General features: G+C 54.3%; 1 protein-coding gene across 1 annotated transcript; it reads right to left on the minus strand.

Annotated features, from left to right (window-relative positions):
* Positions 1–7,685: 7,685 nt before the first annotated feature.
* ADAM33 (ADAM metallopeptidase domain 33) lies at positions 7,686–22,068 on the minus strand. The gene is made up of 22 exons (XM_058563124.1): positions 21,937–22,068; positions 19,900–20,030; positions 17,456–17,532; positions 15,649–15,727; positions 15,368–15,444; positions 15,093–15,282; positions 14,788–14,853; positions 14,635–14,706; positions 14,282–14,448; positions 14,111–14,195; positions 13,876–14,018; positions 13,207–13,384; positions 13,006–13,095; positions 12,587–12,782; positions 12,350–12,458; positions 12,059–12,257; positions 11,897–11,974; positions 11,708–11,816; positions 11,481–11,628; positions 10,103–10,194; positions 9,870–9,994; positions 7,686–9,567 (listed from the first exon to the last, which is right to left on the minus strand). Exons 1-22 carry the CDS (start codon positions 22,037–22,039, stop codon positions 9,502–9,504), a joined length of 2,580 nt encoding a protein of 859 aa, XP_058419107.1. The 5' UTR covers positions 22,040–22,068; the 3' UTR covers positions 7,686–9,501.
* Between the last annotated feature and the right edge of the window lie 450 nt (positions 22,069–22,518).

A 22,518-nucleotide genomic window follows, 5' to 3' on the forward strand; every position in this document is an offset into this window, starting at 1 on the left:
CCTGAGGAAGATTCGCCCTGAGCTAACATCTGTGCCAGTCTTCCTCTATTTTGTATGTGGGTCGCTGCCACAACATGGCTGCCACCGAGTGGTGTAGGGCCGTGCCTAGGAACTGAACCAGCTGCAGAAGTGGAACACCCCGAACTTAACCACTAGCTCACAGGCTGGCCCTATTTTTCATTTTTTATTAACTGATTTTAGACTTGCAGAAAAGTTGCAAAAATGTTAGCTTTTCCCTTAGACCCTTCATTCGGGATTGCTTTGGCTACTTGGGGTCTTTTGAGGTTCCACACAAATTTTAGGATTTTCTATTTTTTGTGAAAAATGCCATTGGAATCTTAATAGGGATTGCATTGAATCTATAGATGGCTTTGGGTAGTATGGATATCTTAACAATATCAATTCTTCCAATCCATGAACATGGTATATTTTCCATTTGTTTGTGTCTTCTTCAATTTCTTTCATCAAAGTCTTGTAATTTTCAGTGTACAGATCTTTCACCTCCTTGCTTAAATTTATTCCTGTTTTATTGTTTTTGATGCTATTGTGAATGAGATTGTTTTATTTCTTTTAAAGATATTTTGTTGTTAGTGGATAGAAACACAACTGATTTCTGTATGTTGATTTTGTATCCTGCAAATTTACTGAATTCATTGATTAGTTCTAACAGTTTTTTGGTGGAGTCTTTAGGATTTTCTATATATAAGATCATATCATCTGCAAATAAAGACAATTTTACTTCTCCCTTTCTGATTTGGATGCCTTTTATTTCTTTTTCTTGGCTGATTGTTCTAGCTAGGACCTTCAGTGCTGTGTTTAATAGGAGTGGTTGGAGTGAGCACCCTTGTCTCGTTCCTGATCTTAGAAGACAAGATTTCAACCTTTCACCGTTGGGTATGATGTTAGCTGTGGGCTTGTCATATATGGCCTTTATTATGTTGAGGTATATTCCTTCTATACTCAATTTGTTGAGTGTTTTTATCATGAAAGGATGTTGTATTTTGTCAAATGTTTTTCTGCATCTTTTGAGATGAGCATATGATTTTTATCTTTCATTCTATTAATGTGGTGTATCACATTTATTGATTTACATATGTTGAACCATCCTTGCATCCCAGGGATAAATCCCACTTGATCATGGTGTATGATCATTTTAATGTGCTGTTGAATTCAGTTTGCTAATATTTTGTTGAGAATTTTTGCACCTGTATTCAGCAGGGATATTGGCCTGTCATTTTATTTTCTCGTGTTGTCCTTATCTGGCTTTGGTATCAGAGCAATGCTGGCCTCATAAAATGAGTTTGGGAGTGTTCCCTCCTCTTCAATTTTTTGGAAGAGTTTGAGAAGGATTGGTGTTAATTCTTCTTTATATGTTTGGTAGAATTCACCAGTGAAACTACCTGGTTCTAGGCTTCTAACTTCTTAGCTTGGACTCTTATCCCATTAACTTTCAGCCTTCCTTTGAATAAAAAAGATGTATGTCTATAAATTTCCCTCAAAGTACCACTTTCATGGCATATACAACTTTTGATTGTTCAATTTTTATCATGCAGTTGTATTTTAAAACATCCAACATGATTTCTTCTTTGACCCATGAGCTGTTTAGAAGTGTGTTATTAAAGTTCCAAGCATATAGAGATTTTTAAATTAATCATTTTATTGACTCTTAATTGCTTTGTCATTAGACAGTGTGGTCTGAATGATACTAATTCTTTAAAATGTGCTGAGACTTGCTTTAATGGTGTGATACTTGTGCATATGAGGAATGCATATTCTCTGTCAATTGTAGAATTCTGTCCAAGTCCTTTATCTCAAGGTTTTTAATTGTTATGTCCAAGTCTCCCACATCTTTACTAATTTTTTGAGACTGCTTTACCTATCAAAAATTGAGAGAGGGGGCGTGCCCAGTGGCTCAAGCCGTTAAGTGTGTGCACTCCACTTTGGTGGCCTGGGGATCATGGGTTCGGATCCCAGGCACGCACCGACACACCGCTTGTCACGCCATGCTGTGGCGGCATCCCATATAAAGTAGAGGAAGATGGGCACAGATGTTAGCTCAGGGCCAACTTTCCTCGGCAAAAAAAGAGGAGGATCAGCATCGGATGTTAGCTCAGGGCTGATCTTCCTCACAAATAAATAAATAATTAATTAATTAATTAATAATGGAGCCAGCCTGGTGGTGCAAGCGGTTTTGCACACACTCCGCTTCAGCAGCCCGGAGTTCGCGGGTTTGGATCCCTGGGGCACACCAACACACTGCTTGTCACGCAATGCTGTGGTGGCATCCCATATAAAGTAGAGGAAGACGGGCACAGATGTTAGGTCAGGGCCAATCTTCCTCAGCAAAAAAGAGGAGGATCAGCATCAGATGTTAGCTCAGGGCTGATCTTCTTCAACAAAAATAAAATAAAATAAATAAATAAAAATAGTAATTGAGAGAGGTCTGTTGCAGTTACCACTATGATGGTGAATCGGTCAATTTATTCCAGTAAAAAATTTTAGGCTATTTTGTTTGGCACATTCATGTTTATAATTGTTAAACTTTTCATATCTTATTATGTAATGATCCCTCTCTGCTCCTAGTAATGTCTTAAAGTATATTTTGTCTGATGTTAAAATAAGCATTCCGGGGCCCGCCCCATGGCTTAGCGGTTAAGTGCGTGCGCTCCGCTACTGGCGGCCTGAGTTTGGATCCCGGGCGTGCACCGATGCACTGCTTGTCCAGCCATGCTGAGGCAGCATCCCACATACAGCAAGTAGAAGGACGTGCAACTATGACATACAACTATCTACTGGGGCTTTGGGGAGAAAAAGGGGAAAAAAAGGAGGAGGATTGGCAATAGATGTTAGCTCAGGGCCGGTCTTCCTCACACACACAAAAAAATAAGCATTCCAGTTTTATTTTGTATTTGTGTATTATAGCTTACCCTATCCTATTTCTTTCTGCCTTGCTTTGAATTTAAGTTTTAGATGTATCTCTTTTATTTCAAATCTGACAATCTCTCTTTTAACTGGCATGTTAAATCCATTCACAATTATTATATTATTGACATCTTTGGACTTGTTTCTATTATATTTGTGTTTTCTATTTGTCTCATTTTTATCCTATTTTTATTATTTTTTTCTCTTTGAGTTTTTCTATTCCACTTTTTTCTGTTGAACTGGTTTAAAAGTTAAAGTTATATCCTCTATTTCAATCTTTTTGTTTCCCTTTGAAATGCTACTTAATTAAAGCACTAAATTAACCACCTGTATCTTAACTCTCTTCTTGAACTATAAAAGGACATAGAACATTTCAACCAAAGTTACCCCTTCTGGGCTCAGATGCTATTGTCTAATATTTTGTCCAGTCCTTTTATGACACCATGAATTAGCCATTACTATTATCATTTTATAAAACATACAGATAATGTTTGGTATAAACACATTTTTACAAAGCAAGCTGACACTGACAGAACTGCTGGCTTGGGGACACCTCTGCCTCTCTGTGTCTCAGGCAGGCCCAGGCCCCTATTGAGTGAATGGAATAAGATTCTGCAAGTTCCTGGAGAGGATGGAGGATTATAGCAGTGAGACTTCCAGGAAGTCTCTTGGGAAGACTTCCAGAGCTAGACTAGAAGGGCAGCCTCACAAGAACATACAATGGAGAAAGGAAAGTCTCTTCAACAAATGGTCTTGGGAAAACTGGACAGCCACATGCAAAAAAATGAAAGTAGACCATTACCTTACACCATACACAAAAATCAACTCAAAATGGATTAAAGACTTGAATGTAAGACCTGAAACCATGAAAATTCTAGAAGAAAACATAGGCAGTACGCTCTTCGACATCGGGCTTAGCAACATATTTTCAAGCACCATGTCTTACTGGGCAAGAGAAACAATAGAAAAAATAAACAAATGGGACTACATCAAACTAAAAAGCTTCTGCACAGCAAAGGAAACCATCAACAAAATGAAAAGACAACCTAACAATTGGGAGAAGATATTTGCAAACCATACATTTGATAAGGGCTTAATCTCCAAAATATATAAAGAACTCATGCATCTCAACAAGAAAAAAACTAACAACCCAATTAAAAAATGGGCAAGAGACCTGAACAGACATTTCTCCAAAGAAGATATACAGATGGCCAACACACATGAAAAGATGTTCAAAATCACTATCAGGGAAATGCAAATCAAAACTACAATGAGATGGGGCCGGCCCGGTGGCGCAAGCGGTTGAGTGCGCGCGCTCCGCTGCGGCGGCCCGGGGTTCGCTGGTTCGGATCCCAGGCGCGCACTGACGCACTGCTTGGCAAGCCATGTTGTGGCGGCGTCCCATGTAAAGTGGAGGAAGATGGGCACAGATGTTAGCCCAGAGCCGTCTTCCTCAGCAAAAAAAAAAAAAGAGGAGGATTGGCGGATGTTAGCACAGGGCTGATCTCCTCACAAAAAAAAAAAAAAAAAAAAAAAAAAACTACAATGAGATATCACCTCACGCCCGTCAGAATGGCTATAATTAACAAGACAGGAAACAAGAAGTGTTGGAGAGGATGTGGAGAGAAGGGAACTCGAATACACTGCTGGTGGGAGTGCAAACTGGTGCAGCCACTATGGAAAACAGTATGGAGATTCCTCAAAAAATTAAGTATAGAACTACCATACGATCCAGCTATTCCACTGCTGGTATTTATCCAAAGAACATGAAAACACCAATGCGTAAAGATACACGCACCCCTGTGTTCATTGCAGCGTTATTCACAGTAGCCAAGACTTGGAAGCAACCTAAGTGCCCATCAAGGGACGAATGGATAAAGAAGCGGTGGTATATATACACAATGGAATACTACTCAGCCATAAGAAAAAATGAAATCCAGCCATTTGTGACAACATGGATGGACATTGAGGGTATTATGCAAAGTGAAATAAGTCAGAGGGAGAAGATCATATACCATATGATCTCACTCATTAAGTAGAAGATAAAAACAACAACAAACACATGGAGACAGAGATTGGATTGGTGGTTACCAGAGGAGAAGAGGGGAGGGAGGAGGGCAAAAGGGATAATTAGGCACACGTGTGTGGTGATGGATTGTAATTAGTATTTGGGTGGTGAACATGAGAACATAATGTAATCCATGCAGAAATAGAAGTACAATGATGTACACCTGACATTTATACAATGTTATAAACCAGTTACTGCAATAAACAACAACAAAAAAAAACAAAGGCGGCCCCAAGAGCAAATACTTCACATAGAAGACATCCACTTTTGTCTTTCCAGCATTCTCTCTTCTAGTAAGAAAATATATCTCTTTGTGGAAACCACCCCTTCTCAGTCTCAGACCTTGTGGCTCTGCTGGGTTGACCCCACCCTGGGACTCAACGTAAGCCAGCGTGATGACTCAGGCCTGGCTAATGAAAGCCCAGTATCTCTCAGCCTACAGTGATTGGCTCATGCATGGACACGTGACCCAAGCTGGACTAACCACGGTTAATTCCGGGACTGTAAAAGGTGCACTATTTGCACTGGATGAACTATTCTGGAGGAAGATGAACCTGAAGCTATCAGGAGTATCTTTGGTGGAACTTGCCTGAGTGAGAAGCCATCCAAGAGGAAAGTACAGCTAAGAGGAAGAGGGAAAGAATGCAGGACCCAGTGATGCCCCAGTCACGAGAGCCCATAAACTTTTTTGTGTGTGTGTGAGGAACATCAGCCCTGAGGTAACATCCATGCCAATCCTCCCCCCACCCCCTTTGTTTTTTTGCGGAGGAAGACTGGCCCTGGGCTAACATCTGTGCCCATCTTCCTCCACTTTACATGGGACACTGCCACAGCATGGCCTGACAAGCTGTGCGTCAGTGTGTGCCCGGGATCTGAACCCGGGCCACCAGCAGCAGAGCGCGTGCACTTAACCGCTACTCCACGGGGCCGGCCCCTAAACTTCTTTTTTTATTACAGCTTCTTTGAGTTGGATTTCTGTCACTTAATCAGAAGACCCTCTTAAGAACCAAAAGAGGGTTCTGAAATCTGAGTTCTTTCCCTACATGATTTTTGTTGTCCCTACTGACCTTTAAAATTCAGACATTCAACATATATTCTAAGAGCCACAATCAGCTTGGCTGCCCCTGGGTATGGTACTACATCTATCTGTGGTTGATTTCCTAATTTGTTTCATGAATTGGGAGGCCACAATGCTGACAGCCATGGCCACTGAAGCAAAATGCAAACCATCCTGCCTTTGCAGTCGGCTATGTTTAATTCTACAAAACCCACCTGTAAACTGACACATGGAAGGAGAAAGTACACGAAGGAAGGAAACTCAAGATCAAGCTCAAGCTCTGACTACACAGGGCAAGTGTGCCCTCTCCCATCTGTCTTTTTGGGCAGTCAGAACTTGGGCGGTCAGAACCACTTGGAGGTGTGAACACCTCCATTCTATAGCACAGAGGGCCTCCAAGAGGACGGAAGGGAAGAAGGGCCAATAGATGACTGCACACTAGTGTCAGAGCAAGGAGAGTCCACCCCAGGGGCAACCCTGAGCAACTGGAGGTTGGGTGGCCTAAGAAGTCATAGCTCGTGGGGCTTGCTCATTGCGCCTGCCCAATGATTACTGCCCGTCGGAACCCCCTTGCTCAGCTCTCAGTTATTGTGGCTGAGCCCTCTCCCCTCCTGTCCTCCATTCACCTTCTGCTCTCCTAGTGCTTCTAAGGTTGACCTTATGCCAGCTCTGTTCTCCTGTTTTCTTGAGTTCTCCGCCACAAGCCAGGTGATCCCAGGCCCCAGATGCTCCTCTCCCCTCAGACTGAGATTTCTCCTCCCACTGCCCTCCTTCCTTCCCAACTGGCCCTTCCCAGAGCTCTCCACTGGGCAGTCTTAGGTAATAGTCATGGATGGACACGTGACCCAAGCTGGGTCAGAGATTGGCAGAGGGCAGAGATCGGCGCCCTTTAGGGTCCTTTGTAGCTGGAGTACCATGGGGCCCAGACACTCCTTCCTGAAGAGTAAGAGTGTGGGGAGGTATATTAATCAGGTTCTTTATTTTCTGCATTTTATGATGCTTTGACATCTTGGTGGGAGGTGGGAGGGCTTGCTGGCTGGGGGAGAGACTGACCCTCCCAGGGCTAGCTAATTCCTAGAGATAATAAAAACTTGCCTGTGACAGAGAAAACTGGACTGTGGTTACCAGGGCAGTGGGGGTGGGGGTTGGGCACAAGGGGTGAAGGGAGTCATATATGTGGTGAGGGACAAACAAAAATGTACAACCCAAAATTTCACAATGTTAGAAACCATTAAAACATCAGTAAAAAAAAAACAAAAAACAAAAAACAAAAAAACTCGCCTGTGAACATGCCTTTCATATGCAAACCAACCACTCCTGAGTCCATACCCCGAACCACCTCCTTTTTTCTAACTCTGAGGCACCAAGCCAGTATTTCCCGTACCCTAAATCACCCCAGGGCCAGGTACCAGACAACTAGAGACCACCCCTATACCCCAGAGCCAGACAGAATTATTCAAATTAGCTAATCCTGAGCTGTTTAGCCTGCCCTGCTTTCCTTTCCCATGGAAACCCCAATATAGGCTCTCCCCTCGCTCCTGCTTCTGCCACCTCACCAAACCTGGTGCATCCCCATGTGGTCCTGCATGGCATGGCGTGCCCCCTTCTCTCAGGAATTGTAAGTAATAAAGACTTCTTTCAGTGGCATTAACCTCTTCATGTCATCACTCAGTCATCCTATAAATCAAAGTCTCAGAGGTACAATTAGGACAGAAGGGATCTTTAGAAAAGAGTCTCATTCAACCTCTTGGGCTGGTGGAGTGAACGCAAGCCTGAGTCTGGGCTGCCTCTTCTCTGCTCCAAAGCAAGGAGTGGGTGACTGCAAAAATTCCCCACTTCTTCACACTCCCTAAAATTTGATTCTACTGCTCTTCCCATCAAAAGGTAGAGTTTTTCTCCCAATCCCTGAAAACTGGGCTGCCCCTGTGACTTGCTTGGGCCAACAGAGTGTTATGGAAATAAAACGTGCCAGTCCTGGGATCTTCAAGAGGCCTCGCAAACTTCCACTTAGTTCCTTGCAGGGCTCATAGGGTGCGGTTCCAACATGGCTTGGCATGGCATGGTTACTGATCTGGTCTACAGTTAAAATTTTGATATTTTGTTCACTGTGGATTTTTTGCATTAATTCTGATCTTTTAAAAAATTGCATTAGAATATTACTTATCTTGATTACCTTTTTTTGTGCCCAAGCTAAGTGCCTCACTCACCTCACCCTAATCCTGGTCCTGCTTTCAGGACCCTCACCAGCTGTCATGTGAACAAGCCTGGGCTAGCCTGCTGGAAAATGAGAGACACACACCCCCTAAATCCTCATCACCCTAGCCAGGAGCCAGCCAATCCCAGAAGCAGAACTGCCCAGCTGACCAGCAGTTGACCGCAAACACATAAATGAGCCTTGCCGAGACCAATCAAGCCACCAGCTGAGTTCAACCTAATTTGCCAATTCACAGAATTAGTTTTTTTAAGCTACTGAGTTTTGGAGTGGTTTTGTTATGCAGCAACAGCTGGCTGATACAGGTCACTCAGCAACTCTTGCATGAAGCAAGAGGAGAGAAGTGGCTTCTGAAAATGTCCCAGGGAGGCAAGAGAGGTGGGACAAAGGGATCATTCAAGCTAGGCAACACCATCTTATGCCCAAGTACCTCTGGGGCCCTGGCTGCCATCTGAGGCTCATCCCACCAGCCCCTTGTGACCCTCAGGGAGTCCCAGGGGGTTGCCTTTACAGACAGGAAAGACTCACAGAAGCCCAAGGGCAACATGTCTTTTTTCTGACTTCAACTTTAGTGTCCTGTTTAAAATGGCCCCCACTGTCCCCTTCCACAGAATGGAGGAGAGGCTGAGTAATGTCCATAGTGAGGGGGCTGCAGCAGACCCCACACTCCTCCAAAACCTCAGGTGGAAGACTAAGAATGGGGAGGTGGGGGCTGACGAAGCGTCTGGGGGACAAGACAGGGCAGGAAGAGGGAAGAAGGAAGGTCCCAAGGATTTTGTTTGTTTTGCAGGTGCCAGAGGCCAGGGGCAGTGGACTCAGTCTGAAATGTAGGGCCCCTGGAGTCCAGGCTTCTGGCCCAGCAGTCACTGCCCTCTGCAGGGCTGGGTCTGGGTAAAGTGCACGTAGCAGATACCCAGGCTTCCCAGACAGAGGCCTCCCCCAGTGCCCAGCATGACCCAGCCTCCTTGGTGACAGGAGGTCAGTGATGACATGACCGTTGCTTCTCGGACTGATGGATTCTTGGGCTGGAGTGTGTGTCCTAGCAGAATCCTCCAGCCCTAAGGAACAGGGACAGCACTGGGCAACTTCTGATGAGACTCTGGGGTCCTGGAAGCAGTAGAGCAGTGCTCAACTCAGGGAAGAAACTTGCAAGCTGCCTGAAGGTGCAGGAAGTCAGCTGACTCGCTGGCTCTGCCCCTGGGAGTCCAAGTTCCTGGAGTGGCTGTCAGTAGCCATCTGTCTTTAAATCTCCTCATTCAGGAGCCCCCTCTCACCAGAGACAGGATCTTGGCTTCTGGACTTGACCTGCTGAGAACGCAGTGAAGGAAGGGTCGTCCCCCGAGGTCTGGGACCCCAGGCAGCAAGTCACGTGGCAGGGACTCCCTGTCCTCTCCCAGTGAGGACCAGTGACCCAGGGAGAGCCACAACTTCTCCCTTTCCCACCCCAGGGGCTTCCAGCATCAGGTCTCCATGATAACACTTCTCCACAAGGTTATGTCTCATTTCCAAAATAACCCAAGCTCAGAAAGCTCAGAGTAGGGGACAGAGAGCAAGATAAGCGGCAACAGAGGTGGGTGGATGAGCAAGAGGAGGGGGAGGTCCCCACCTACCTTGGGGGTGCAGGCAGGACTACAGGGCACAGGCTTGTCAAGGTGGCTGTTGGGCTCTGGCAAAGTTCTCAAGGTCTGTGGAGCAATGGGTGAGTGATTGCTGTGAACACAGCTGGCAGGAGTCCCTTGGGGCAGAATGGGGCACAGAGGACTCAAAGTGACTGGGTGCTAAGTGGAGAGGAGGGAGCCCATCCCTTCACTTCCCTCCCCATCTCCCACCATGCCTCACTCACCCAGGGGCCGGGACTCTCCAGTGGCTGTGGGGCCCAACTCCATGGGGTGAACACTGCCCTGGGGGTGGTCCCTGCATGGGCCATCTTTGGGCCTGAGTGGCGGGAGAAGAGGCCAGGAGGTTGGGACAGTGACCCTGAGCAGGGTGCACCCAGCCCAACTTCTGCCTTGACTGAGTCTCCACCGTTCTGCTCCAGGTCACTCTCTCCAGCTCCTTTTCTGCTCCCTCCTGCAAGGAGCCCTTGGGGGGTCCAGGTTCCACTGGAGACTCACGCCCTTCCAGGGCTGCTGGCCCTTCTCTCCAGCCCCGACATTTCTCCAAGCTCTGGCACCACTCTAGCATCCTGGCACCCTCCAGATGCTGGCATCACTCAGGTCCCAAAGAGGGGTGGACTTCCTCGCGATTTGGTGGCCATGCTGCCCTTGATGACTCCAAGTCATGCTTGGCTGTTTGTGCCCCTTCCCCCAGGGGCTTGTCACTTCCTTTGATATGTCTTCAAAACAGTCTCCACTGCCCTCAAGATTCTGCCCTGGGGATAAGATGTGGTTGCTGCCCCCACTGCTGACCCCCTGATGCTGACACACCAAGCTCTGACCACCTTGCTCCTCTGCCCACAGACCCATAATCACTGCTCATTGTGTCAAGGCCCTCTCAGCTGGCACCTGGGACCTGGCTGGTGCCCTGCCCATCTGGAATGCCCTCTGCCCCAAACTCTAGCTCAAACCCTGCCCTCTCCCTCAGCTTGCCTGGAGCACTCACAAGGCCAGGCTGTTGTCAGATGTGGATCTAGGGTGCCAGCCTTGCCCAGTGCCCCACTGAAGGGGCAGCCCAATATCGACTAGGCTTGGTTTCAAGTGACCCTCCTTCCTGGTCACAGACCTGGGTTAGGGGCAGACCCTTGGCACAAGGGCAGCCAGTGCCATAGCTGACCAGTGGTGTGGAGTGAAAAGATGTGACAGGCCCAGCATTTGGGAACTTGAAGGGAGTAGCAGCAGAGATTTAGGCAATGGAAGTGGCAGAGGGCTGAAAGCTCATGAGGGAGAGAGGCTAGAGAGACCCTGAAGGAGCTGGGGAGCAAGAACTGCCTTATCGGCTGGTGCAAAAACGGGGCAAAGTCAAGGATAAGGGCAGTCCCCAGGTAGGAGAAGCAGGGGAGGTGACAAGAGCGGCTGAACCACAGTGATGGGGAGCCTGGCTTCACTGGGACGCCACGGGGGCCTCCTGCTCAAGGCTCCTTTCTACTGCCTCTGCCTACCTCTCTGCTCCTGGGGGCAAGGGCTGAGATCGTGCTCCAGCTCCCCCAGGCCCAGCAGAGCTCTGAGGAGCAGGAACCACAGGAGTGGGCTCAGGAAGCAGAGACTTGAGTCCTCAGAGCGTACCCACTGCACGCAGGGGTCCTCCTTGAGCCCCAGAGGCATCGCTGGAGACAGGATCCCGGCCTCCGGCAGCAGCACCAGGCCAGGCCGGCCCCGAGGAGCAGAGGCAGCAGGAAGCTAAGGATCACGGCCAGCAGGAAGGTATCGTGGTCTGCGGAGGACAGGGTGGGGCTGAGTCCTGCACAGATGGACAACCCCAGCACCTCCCCACTTGCCCCTCATGGGCGCACTTTCAGGCTGCACAGGGCCGCTGTCCACGCTGCCACCAAAGCCTGGCTTGTCGCAGGAGGGTGGAGCCCAGCCTGGAGCGCAATGGCAGTTACCGTTACTATTGCAAACCTGCAGAGAAGAGAGAAGGTGGGTGGCATGGGATCAGGGACCCCAAGGTCACTCTCTCCCCTACTTTTTGGGCAACTTACCCCACGGCCATGGCAGGCAGTCAGGCAGCGCTCCAGCTCCAGGAAGGTAATGTTCTGGCAGCGCCTGTCCTGGCACACCTGTGGGCAGTGGATGCACTGGGCAGTGAAGCTTTGGCCTGCAGGACTCAAATGGTAGGGAGGGGTCGGGTGGACAGGGCTCACCATTCTAGGTCCACACTGGGTGCCTGGCTCTACCAGGCCCAAGTCAAGCAGGTCCAGCTGGGCACCGGGCAGCAGGAAGGCTCCCCTGCAGGTCACCTCGTGGCTGTCTAGGCGGATGATGGAGTCCACCGGCACCGTGTGTGGTGTGAGTGGGCTCTGCTCCCCGCCCTGGCACTGCAGCTTCCCACACTGTGCATCCCTGGGGCCAAGTGGAGGGCGGTCAAACAGCAAGAAGCGTCCCACTTCCCCCAACCCACTCCCAGCTTCCACTGCCTCCGCTCCACTCCCCACCTCTGCGCACAAGGCACGAAGCCACCCTTGCCGTCCTGGCCGCAGTTTCCCTGGGCGTTTCCCGCGGAGTTCACAACCTGGAAACAGGCCTCCGGCGCCGGGCTGGAGCCTGAGGAAGCACGGGCAGGGCTGGGGGCAGCCCAGACCCGGACCACGCTTTGCCGGCCTCAGTGCTCCCACCCCGTCTTCCCTAGACTTGAAAACTACGCAGACCCGAGGACGGGGGCGTCGTCTCACCAGGCCCCCAGAGCTGCTGGCACTGCTGCTCAAGCGTGGGACACGCGCCGTCCCAGCAGTAGCCCCGGCCGCTGGCACAAGGCGAGCCATCCAGCAGGTAAATGTCCGGGGGGCAGTACGGGGAGGCGCCCGTGCAGAACTCTGGGAGGTCACAGTCGCCCACAGCCCAGCGGCACGGCGCGCCTGCGGGCTTCAGCTACGCAGGTGACCCCGGTGGAGGGAGGGCGGCCAAGGCACAGAGAGACAATGGACAGTGAGAAATACAAGCCAATAGCGCGGCTCAGAGGCGGGAGGGCCAGGTGGGAGGGCCAGGGGGACGCACGCACAGAGGGGGACCTGCGGGCGCCAATCAGCCAAGACCGACAGGCCGGCTCCCAAGCGCTCCCTAACCCTCACCCCCGAGCCTCCCATGCCCTCACCAGGCAGCGCGCGCAGCAGTCTCCGTGGGTGCACTGGGCCCCCGCACGCAGCGAGCAGTTGTGGGCGAAACAGCAGGGGTCCAAGCACTCCTGGATCCGGAAAGGCGAGGAGGCACCAGGTGAGGGCGCAGCGCCCCGACCTCGGGGGACGGGCCGGCGAGGAGCAGCCTTGGCCCCCGGGGGCCCGGCCGCGGACCTGACCTGGCTGGCGCCGCAGTCGCACTCCTCGCCCTCCTCCACGAAGCCGTTCCCGCAGCGCGCGCGCGGCACCAGGAGCCCAGAGTCCGGCGTGTTGGAGAGGCACGCGCCGCCCCCCTTGCGGAAGAAGGCGCGCAGCTGGCGGCGGCTGCAGGCGCTGAACACGCGCGGGAACGGGTGCCTACGGGCGGGGAAGGCGTCGGGCGTGCGGGGACCACCCCTCTCAACCCCCTTCTCGTCTCCAATGCTCTCCCACCACCACCACCCGTTGCGTGGCCACACAGCAGCAGAATGCGCAGACACCGTCGGACCGACAGACGGCTCGAATCCTCTAGAGGCAGAGCCCAGAGAGGAGAAGTAGCCCGCGCTAAGTCACGCAGCGACTCTGAGGCAGGAGGATGTGATGCCAGGAGCGGGCAGCCCAGGACTCAAAGTCGAATCCCGACCAAGCGCTGCTACTCCTGGGGTTGGAGTAACCTCGCTAGGTTGTTCCAAAAATAATCTTCATGCTCTCGAGAATCCACTTTACCTGCGTTTTCTCCGTTTAAGCCTCATAAACAACTCTCAGAGCAGGTACTATTATCATATACCCATTTTACAGAAAAGGAAACTGAGGGATCCCCATAGCCCAGCCTCCTCTGCAGTCCGTACCCCCCACCGCAGCGTCCATACCCAGTGGCCGCTGCCATGACGCAGCCGCCCTGCTCGGCCGCCGCCTCCACGCAGCAGCCGTCGGGGTCGTGGCTGAGGCCGAGGCTGTGGCCTATCTCGTGAGCCATGGTGGCCGCAGCGCCAAGGGGGAGCTCCGAGTGGTCCTGGGAGGGCGTCGGAACGGTCACTGCGGGCTGCGGGGATGCCCCCCTCCCCCAGCACCTCTCCTCCGCGTCCTGTCCCTGGCGGAGCTCACCGTGCTGACGCCTCCTGAGCTCTCGGCGCGGCACATGCCCTCGACGGGCGCCAGGCCCACGGTGGCGCCCCGGAAGGCGCGGCCCCTGAGGGCGGAGCGCGGCATGACCGGGCGGGGCTGGGAGTCGGGGGTTCCCGGCGGGGGACCCGCGTGGGGGTCGGAGGCACCCACGTGAGCAGCTGCGCTGAGTCGTGTGGTCGCCGCGCCCACAGCCCCCGGCGCCACTGCAGGAAGGCCCAGAGAGTGGCATTCGCGTCCAGCGTGACACGGCTCTGGTCCTGTTCTGTCCACACTTCCAGGCCGGTCAGCGCCACCTGAATGTCCAGAGTCCTGAGAATCTGCGGGAGGGGCGGGGCTGAATCGGGGACCGGGCGCGCCACAGCGCCCGTGCTCCTCCGTGAGGGCGCCCCTCTCTTCTCCCCTCTGTTCCCTCTCCTCATCTCCAAGCCTGCCACGTCCTGCTAGGACCTGCCCGCCCCTGTCGCGGTCACCTCCATTACGGCTCTCTCCCTGCAGCTCCCAACCTGGTCCACATAGCTGGCGACCTCCAGGAACCGCTGTTTGGCGTGGTTCAGGTTCCGGCGCTGGGTCAAGAACTGGAAAGGCAGCAATATGGCGGTGGGAGGGGCTGAGCTGGGCCCATCCCCGCCCTGCCACCCCCTTGGGTCTCCTCTCACCAGGGTGTGGTCAGCCACTATGTACAGCTCCAGGTACCTCCAGCTCCTCCCCGCCTCCCGCCTGTCCTGGGGAGAGGCAGTGGTGACCCTGAGTGGCGGGCTGCTGGCCTTGAGCCCTCACCACCAATCCCCATCCCCTGAGCACAAAGTTAACTTTAAAAATTTGCTAGAACTTGTTTCTTCAGCCTCCAAATAAAAATATCAGGACAGGAGGGGCGTGAACTGGGCTGTGCATTCCTGTCTCTTCTGATTTGGAGGGCTACGGGTAATGCATTCCCCCTCCCACCCCTGTCTCTGCCCCTGACCCTGATCTGGGTGGTGTGAGAAAGGCTGGCCATGTCCCCTTTGTCCCCAGGGTCCCTGTGGCCACAGGCCCCTTTCCAGCTGAGCAGCTGCTCCGTCCGGAAGATCTTGTGGGTGGAGAAGTCCTTGGAGCCCCCAGCTGGCCAGGGATGCACATAATAGCTGGAATTGCTGCTGAGCGTGATCAGGCCCCTAGGGCACAGAGGGGTGCAGAGGGGGATGTGAGGGAACTCCTTCTCCAGCCCCAGGCCCTGCCCCCTCCCCTAGAACTCCTCACCTCATCCCAGAGCAAGTGCTGAGGACTACCCAGGAGTCGGGGAAGCCCCTCACGCGCCCATGGTAGTGGCAGTGATCCTGGAGAGCAAGGGACCCAGCCCCAAATCTCAGCCAGGGAGCCCACTTCAGTGAGAGGGGCAGGAGAGAGGGCATGGAGCGGGGCTGGCTCTAGCCTCTCTTTAGGAACAGGAGGAGAATGGGGGAGGAACGGTGGGGAGACCCTCAGGGAGTGCATCCCCCAGCACCCCCACCCTGTCCTCAGAGCCCACAGAAGTATCTCACCATGTGGTTGGGGACCAGCACCACTGGCTGCCCATCTGGGCTGTAGTGGGTTTCTGTGTATCCCGGGGCCAGCAGCCTGCTGGGAGGGGATGTTGTAGGAATCACCTAATTCAGCCCTGCCTCCTCCAGGATGCCCTCCAGCCTTCCTCCCTGAATGCTAATTGAGCAGCTCTAGGAGTGAGGCACAAGGCTAGCACTTAAGCACCCAAAGTGTGTCTTAGGGAAGGGACAGGAGTGACTGTGTGTTGCTCAGCTCAGAAAATCCTTGGGCTAGAGGGAGAAAGGTGAAGGGCAGGAAGGATGCTTGCTGATGGCTTAGAGGTGGGACGTGGAGTGTGGGAAGCACCAGGGAGGAGCAGAAACAGGGAAGTTTGGGGTCCCTGTGGGGCCTGCGGCAGGCAGCTGGATCCACAGTCCTGGGGCTGGGCAGGAGGGGAGGATTCAGGAGACACTGCAGAGGAGGTGGGACTTGGAGCCAAGGAAGTGTAGTGAACTCCCTAGGTGGCCCTGTCTGCTGCCTACTCTTGTTGGGCATCTGGTCAACTCTCTCTCTGGTCCACCTGCCAGCCTCAAAGATCCTTCAAATCTTCTCCTCTGGCTCCCAGAGCCCACATATCTCCCCATCTGTCCTTCAGTGATGTTCACCCGCTGCTTCCAGAGAAAACAGAATCCCCACCTGCTCCTGCCCTGCCCGCCTGAGCAGGGATCCCCATCCCCACCTTCTCCAGACCCCATTCCAGTAATGATTCCATCTTCAGGCTCCATCTCACCAGGGGCCTTCCCACCAAGAGAGATCAACCATAAGTCAGTCTCTCTTCTTTAAAGAAAATCCTTGACCCCACCTCACCTTGGCCTCTTTACTACCAGACCACCTCAAAGACCTGTGATGCTTGCTTCTCTTCCTCCCAGTCTTTCCTCCACCTTCTCCAGCTTTGTTCCCCCACAGCACACACACACACAACCCCAGGAGGTAGGTGATGTGATCACCCCCATTTAATGCGTGGGGACATCGAATCCCAGGGTAACCATAGTTAGGCATGGTGGAACTAGAGATGGTTCCCAGTCTATGTGACTCCATGGGGAGAATAAAACACGTGGAGAGTGCTTAGAACAGTGTCTGCAATGAAACAAGCAGTCCATATATAAAGAACGGCTGATAATATAGTCTGGATGGTCTCAAGACCCCACGCTCCATCTAGGACACCCACATCACCCAGCCCAGCTCTGCCTGCTCATTCACCAGCTCAAAATCTTTGGCTCTGCGCTGTCCAAGACACTCAGCACTAAATGGCCTTCTGTGATCTGGCCCTACTGGGATTTCCCAAATTCGTTTCTTGCAGCTCCCCTCCCTGCAGATGGAGACCCTCCAGGCAGGCCAGACAAACTGCCGCCCCCTGAATGCGCCTTGACCTTTGTAGCCACTGCACCTTTGTCCCTGCCATTCCGTTAGCCCAGAGTACCCACCCATCTTTGGACTGCATCTTGGGTTCTCTTTTGACTCAACACACCCTGTAAGCACCTGCTAGGTGATGCTCATTCATTTCCGGCAGGGAGCTGACAAGATGCTCCTGGGGCTAGGGGCAGGGATGTGCCCCACAGCAGGGCCGACCATGCCTCAACAGTCCACTTCAGCCTCGAGGGAGCCAGTCATGGACTGGCGTGACTCTCCCTGTCCCCTGCACTTCCTCGGGGCCCTGGCCCCCTCCAGCCTCCCTCATGGGTTCCTGTCAGTACTGCCCAGCACTGGTTCCTCCCAGAGAGAGGGGCTGTTCTGGGCTCCCAGACCCCTCCCCGGCCTGGTACTCACTGGTTCTTCTCCAGCTCAAGCAGGAGCTCCTGGCCTTCAGCCTCCAAGGCCACCAGCCCTGTGTCTAGCTTCAAGACCTGGGCAAAAAGGAGTGCAGGGCTGAGACAGCAGGCATCCAGGCCTCCTGCCTGCCAGGGAGCAGGTGTGATGTGGATTTGGCTGGCGAGGGAGTTCATGGGGAGAGCATGGGGGGTGGGGCAGGGGGCAGTAGGCTCCCCACTTGCCATGGTGAGTGTGGATGGGCGAGGTGGGGGTGGGGGTGGGGGTGGTGAGAACAGGCAGACAAAGACATTGCCAAACTCAAGATGTTGGTTATTCTGACAACAGCCATTTCACATAGCCTGCTAGGTGCACACCACATCCTCCCTAAAGAGACGAGGGTCCCAGAAAGGTGCCCTGCCTTGCCCAAGGTGACTGGGCCCTTCCTCTGGCCCTCAGTCCTCTTCCATGCCCAGAGGCTTCTTCTAAGCAGGGAGGACAGAGGGGTCCTGAAGACGTGGCGGCGGGGGACATTGGGTAGGAGGCTCAGGCCTCCTCACAACCTCTTGTTTCTGTGCCTTGCTGCTCCCCACTCCCTCTAGAATTCAGACTTTACACCTCCATCTCCAATTCTGACAAACTGCTCCCTGCACTGAAGTTTTCCTTGGATTCAGCAGGCCTGCCCCACACCTGCTTCACTGAGCCCATGAAGTAAACACCGACCCCCTTCCCAGGCCAAGAGGAAAACACTGGCTTGGCCAGCCCGCCGCTCCTTCCCCCTACCCTCTTTGCCCCTTCCACCGTATGGGAATATCCCATCTGCCCTCCTTGTCCACTCAGCCTGGCTGGGGGCCCAGAACTAGAGCCTGCCCAGGAGCCTCCTGGAGAGCTGCTGTGTCTTCGGAATGCTCCCCCCCACCCTTGCTGGCCCTCTCTTTCATCCCACAATGCACTGGGCTGGGCCCCAGGCCAAGGAGCTCAGAGTCTTTGGGGGTCCTCCCTCTGCAGGTGGGGAACAGACCGCCCCCGTCCTTCTGGTCCCCCAAGGCTCCAAGCATGAGCTCATGTGGCCGGAATGCCACTTGCTTTATAGGAGAAAGGTTTGCACTAAGGGAAGGCAGCAGCCCAGAAGGAAGGCCTCCTCCCGCCCCACCCCCATCCCCAGGGCTCCTGTCTCTCTGCAGCCCCTGCTGTCCTCACTCCTTGCCCTCCTAGTGACCCTGCCCCTCACTATGCACCCCACCCCCGACCTGAAATGTGGGTGTTTCCCTCTGGGGAGGACGCTCTGCCTCAACTCTGTCTGCTGTCCTCATCTTGGCAGGCTTCCTGGAGGCAAGAGCCTGTAAGTAGGGAAAGCAAGGTCCCCTTGGGGTTTCCCATCGTGGTCCCAGCCCAGGCCAGACAGAGAGGGAGGTTCACAGTCAGGATGACCCCAGCATGTGCCTCACCTTCTCCTCTGCTGGTGATGTCCAGGAGAACAATCTCAAAGCTCAGGCCAGCGCCATTCTTGACTACTTGAATGTGAGCCTCTAGGGTCCAGCAGACCCAGTGAGGGCCCTAGGTTGGGAGCAGCTGGGCCTGTGGGGGCCTCCCACCCTTCATGGCAGTGCTATCCTTCCTTCCTCCTCACTAGCTTGGACAGCGGGTTGTCCTCTCTGCCTGAAAATTCAGGATAAAGAGGGCTCTCTAGACTTAGGAACATTGGTCAATGGTTTAAAGTCTTTAGATCTTAGCAGGTCCCAGGCTGCTGGGCTAAAGAGCTGTGTGACCTTGAGCAATTGCCCCAGCGTCTCTGGGCTTCAGTTTGCCCCTCTGTGAAAGGGGCATACTAAGGCTGCTGGCCTCCTGGTTTGCAGCACAGCTGTTGAGGCACACACAGATGGGGGCGTGGTTATTCTGGAAGTGTATAATGGGCACGTGTTGGGAGGAGGCTAGGACAGCAAAAAGGAGAAGGAAAATGGGGTTAGCTTGCACCTGGTGGGCACCAGGAGAGTGACCACTGCCCCCTGGCCAGAGTAGATTCTGCATGAGCCAGTGAGGCTGAAGTTTCAGGTCCCTCAATGGCAGGGTCCTGTAGGGGACAGCAATGTGTCCACAGGGTCACACGTTCTGGTAAATTTTGCAAAAGGAAGATATTTTGGTGTTTTTTTAAAGAGGTCCCTGAAAAGCTTCAGGCCCCATACACTCCGACCCCACCTCTGCCTGGTGGGGTGGGGGTGGCCCAGATAGTTCTGGGAAGGAGGGACGGGGGGAGGGGAGAGGAAGCCTGAAAATAACTTCCATGTGTGCAGGCTCACGCAACGCGCTGTATCCCTGCCCCCTGCCTGCCAACTCTTTGTGGAGGGGCCTAAAGGAATCGAGAGATCTAGGGACCCCAGCAAAACTGCCACGCTGAAATTTGGGGAGGGGCAAAGGGGCTAGGAGACTCTGGGCCCCTGCAGAGGAGGGGATAACAGGGCACTGACCGGCTCCTCCAGGGTGACCATGCGCCAGGGTCGTCCATCCAGGACCCAGTGAGGGGTGACTGGCTCTCCAAGGGTGCTTCCTGGGGTGAGGACAGAGCACATGGTGAGGGGGACCTGAGGAACACAGGGGACTGGGAGACAACAGAAGGATGGGGTTAGAGGACGGCAGCAGGGAGAAAGGAGAGACTCCATCTTCAACACTCAAATGTTTAGCCTGGAGAAGGTGGGCACCCGTGGGGCATCCTTGGAACTGAGGAGCCACCAGGGAGGTGGCAGAAGAGAGACGGAGGAGCCTGGAAAGGACAGCTCAGCTGGAGACACAGGAACCAGGCTGACGGGGGGGGGGGGGGGGGGTCAAGGGTCACAAGAAAGAGACCAAGGCCCTCAATGCAGAGGGGAAAGGAAGCGGGAGGTAGCCTCGGGTATTTTTAGATTGGGCAGCAGATGCCTTCAGGATGAGAAATCTGTGAAGAGAGGATGCCTGTGTCTGCCCCACCGTCTGAGGAAAACAGCCAGATGTTGTCTTGCCCAGTTTGTCCTGCTCACTTTGCCCAGAGCTCCTCTTGGGGCCTTCATGCTGGAGGCAAGGCTTCCAGGGACTCTGGCCCAGAAGCCGCCTCCTCATGTCTTCCAGGTGGGGGCTGGGGGACAGCCTGAGTGCTCCCAGGCCGGGTGTGCCTAACAGGGGTCCAGGAGGAATACCAGAGCCAAGCATTACTCAGAAGGCATCTGGAATGCTCCCCTGGAATGCTCCCAGCACCCCCCCCCTCCCCGAGGAGGCCCCAGCAACACTCACCACACCCACCCTGCCTGAGCAAGGCCCCAGGCGGCCCAGAGCTTGCAGGCAACCATCCCATCCCTCTGGCACCCAGTGCCTGGGGAATCCCAGCTCCCAAAACTGACAGCCTCCCAACCCCCACCCAACCCTGGCCACAGTCCTGCCCAGGCTGAGATGGCTGCCTAGGAAGTGGCTCAGCTACTCCTGGGCCACCACAACTCCTTTCTCCTCCTCCATCTCCTCTCCCAGACCCCCGGTCATCAAAGACCTGGAATAGCAGCAGCTCCAGGAGCTCCCTTTCCCCAAGAAGCCCTGCCTGACTGGATGAGTGAGTTGCCACCAGGCAGATGGGGATGGGGGCAGGGGCGGGGTGGGGGCAGGGAGGCATGGCCTTGAAACAGAGGCTAAAGGGCCTGTGGGGAGGAGTCTGAGTGTGTCTGGGGGAAGGGGGTGTTTCTCACCCAGAGAGGACTTAACTGGATGTGGAGAACCAGCAGAATGCCTTGAGACTGTCCCCAAAGGCATGAGGGTTGTCATCCCTCCCCCTCAGGGCTCCAGGACAGAGGAAGACCCTATCCCTATTGGGTCCCCATCCCCCAGTGCTCTAGAACCCACCACCGTCAGGCTGCCCAGCCCAGCCCTTCCTGCCTCCTCCCCGGTTGCTCTCCCTGTGCCTTCTCAGGCACTTGAAGTACAGGACCCGGCCAATCCTCCCACCCACTTGGAGAGGCTGTTGCTATCCGCCCTGGTGCACAGAGGGTTTGGGGAGGTTACACTGGGCAGAGACGAGCTGCAGTCTTCCCCCAGGGCCCCAGCTAAGAGGCACTTTCTGTTTGAGGCCGTCCTCTATCTAACCAAACAAGGCAACAATATAACCAACATACACACCACCTCCAGGCCCCGGGATGACGGGGTGAGCATGGGGTGAAGCACGAGCGTGGAGGCCACAGCTAGTCCACTAGGCTGAGGCCACAGCAGGGTCTCCTGGGGGCCAGTGGGCTGGGGGCTTCCCAGAGGAGGGAGACCCGCTGAGCCCTAAGGGGCTGAGGTGCAGGGATGTTCACAGTGGCGGATAGGGCCAGGGGGTGGTCAGAGCAGAGAATCCAGACAGAGGGGTTGGGGGGGGGGGGAGATGCTGGGCAGCTGCTCAGAGGGGAAGTGGCCCTGTGCTCCTGGTCGCACAGTCCCAGGGGTTCAGACCCTGCATCCCCTGACTGGGGCCTCGCCTGCCCCTCAGGACGCACCGCCCAGGTCCTCACCTTGAAAAGTCTCAGCCCCCCGCAACAGCCACCGTAGCCACAGTAGCAGCAGCAGCAGCAGCAACGCCGGCGACCCTCGAGCTCTCCGGGGCCCCGGGCCCATAGCTGTGAGCGCCTCGGCTCGAGGCTGCGCTCCCGGCTCCCGGCTCCGCCCCGGCTGGACCGCTGCCGACCCACGCCCCGTGCAGCCCGGCCCGCCGGCTCCGGACCTTCCCGCGCCCCCTCCCGGCCCGCGCCCCCTCCCTGCGCGCCGCCGCCCGCCGCGCCGTGGGGAACCAGGACGACCCTCCCCGGCAGAGCGGCCGTCTACGGGGTAGAGCTGAGCGCGCCGGGCGGGGGCGGGAATCTGCGGGGGCCCCTCGAGGACCCGCCTGCGCCCTCCCGCCCGATAGATCTCGTGGGGGTGGAGGATGGGGATGGGGTGGGAACCCCCCCGGAAGGACCTTTGAGGACCAAAGCGGGAGGACAGAGGCCAGGGCTAGGGGGCCACCTGTTGCTGCTCGGGTCCGCCCAGGGTGCGCCCTGCTCTGTGGCCTCCTGGGGCGGACCTCTGTCCCAGTCTTTCCACCAGTCCTGCCCAGA

This window comes from Diceros bicornis, chromosome 19 (genome assembly GCF_020826845.1).
Source record: "Diceros bicornis minor isolate mBicDic1 chromosome 19, mDicBic1.mat.cur, whole genome shotgun sequence".
In the NCBI taxonomy this organism is placed as follows: Eukaryota; Metazoa; Chordata; class Mammalia; order Perissodactyla; family Rhinocerotidae; genus Diceros; species Diceros bicornis.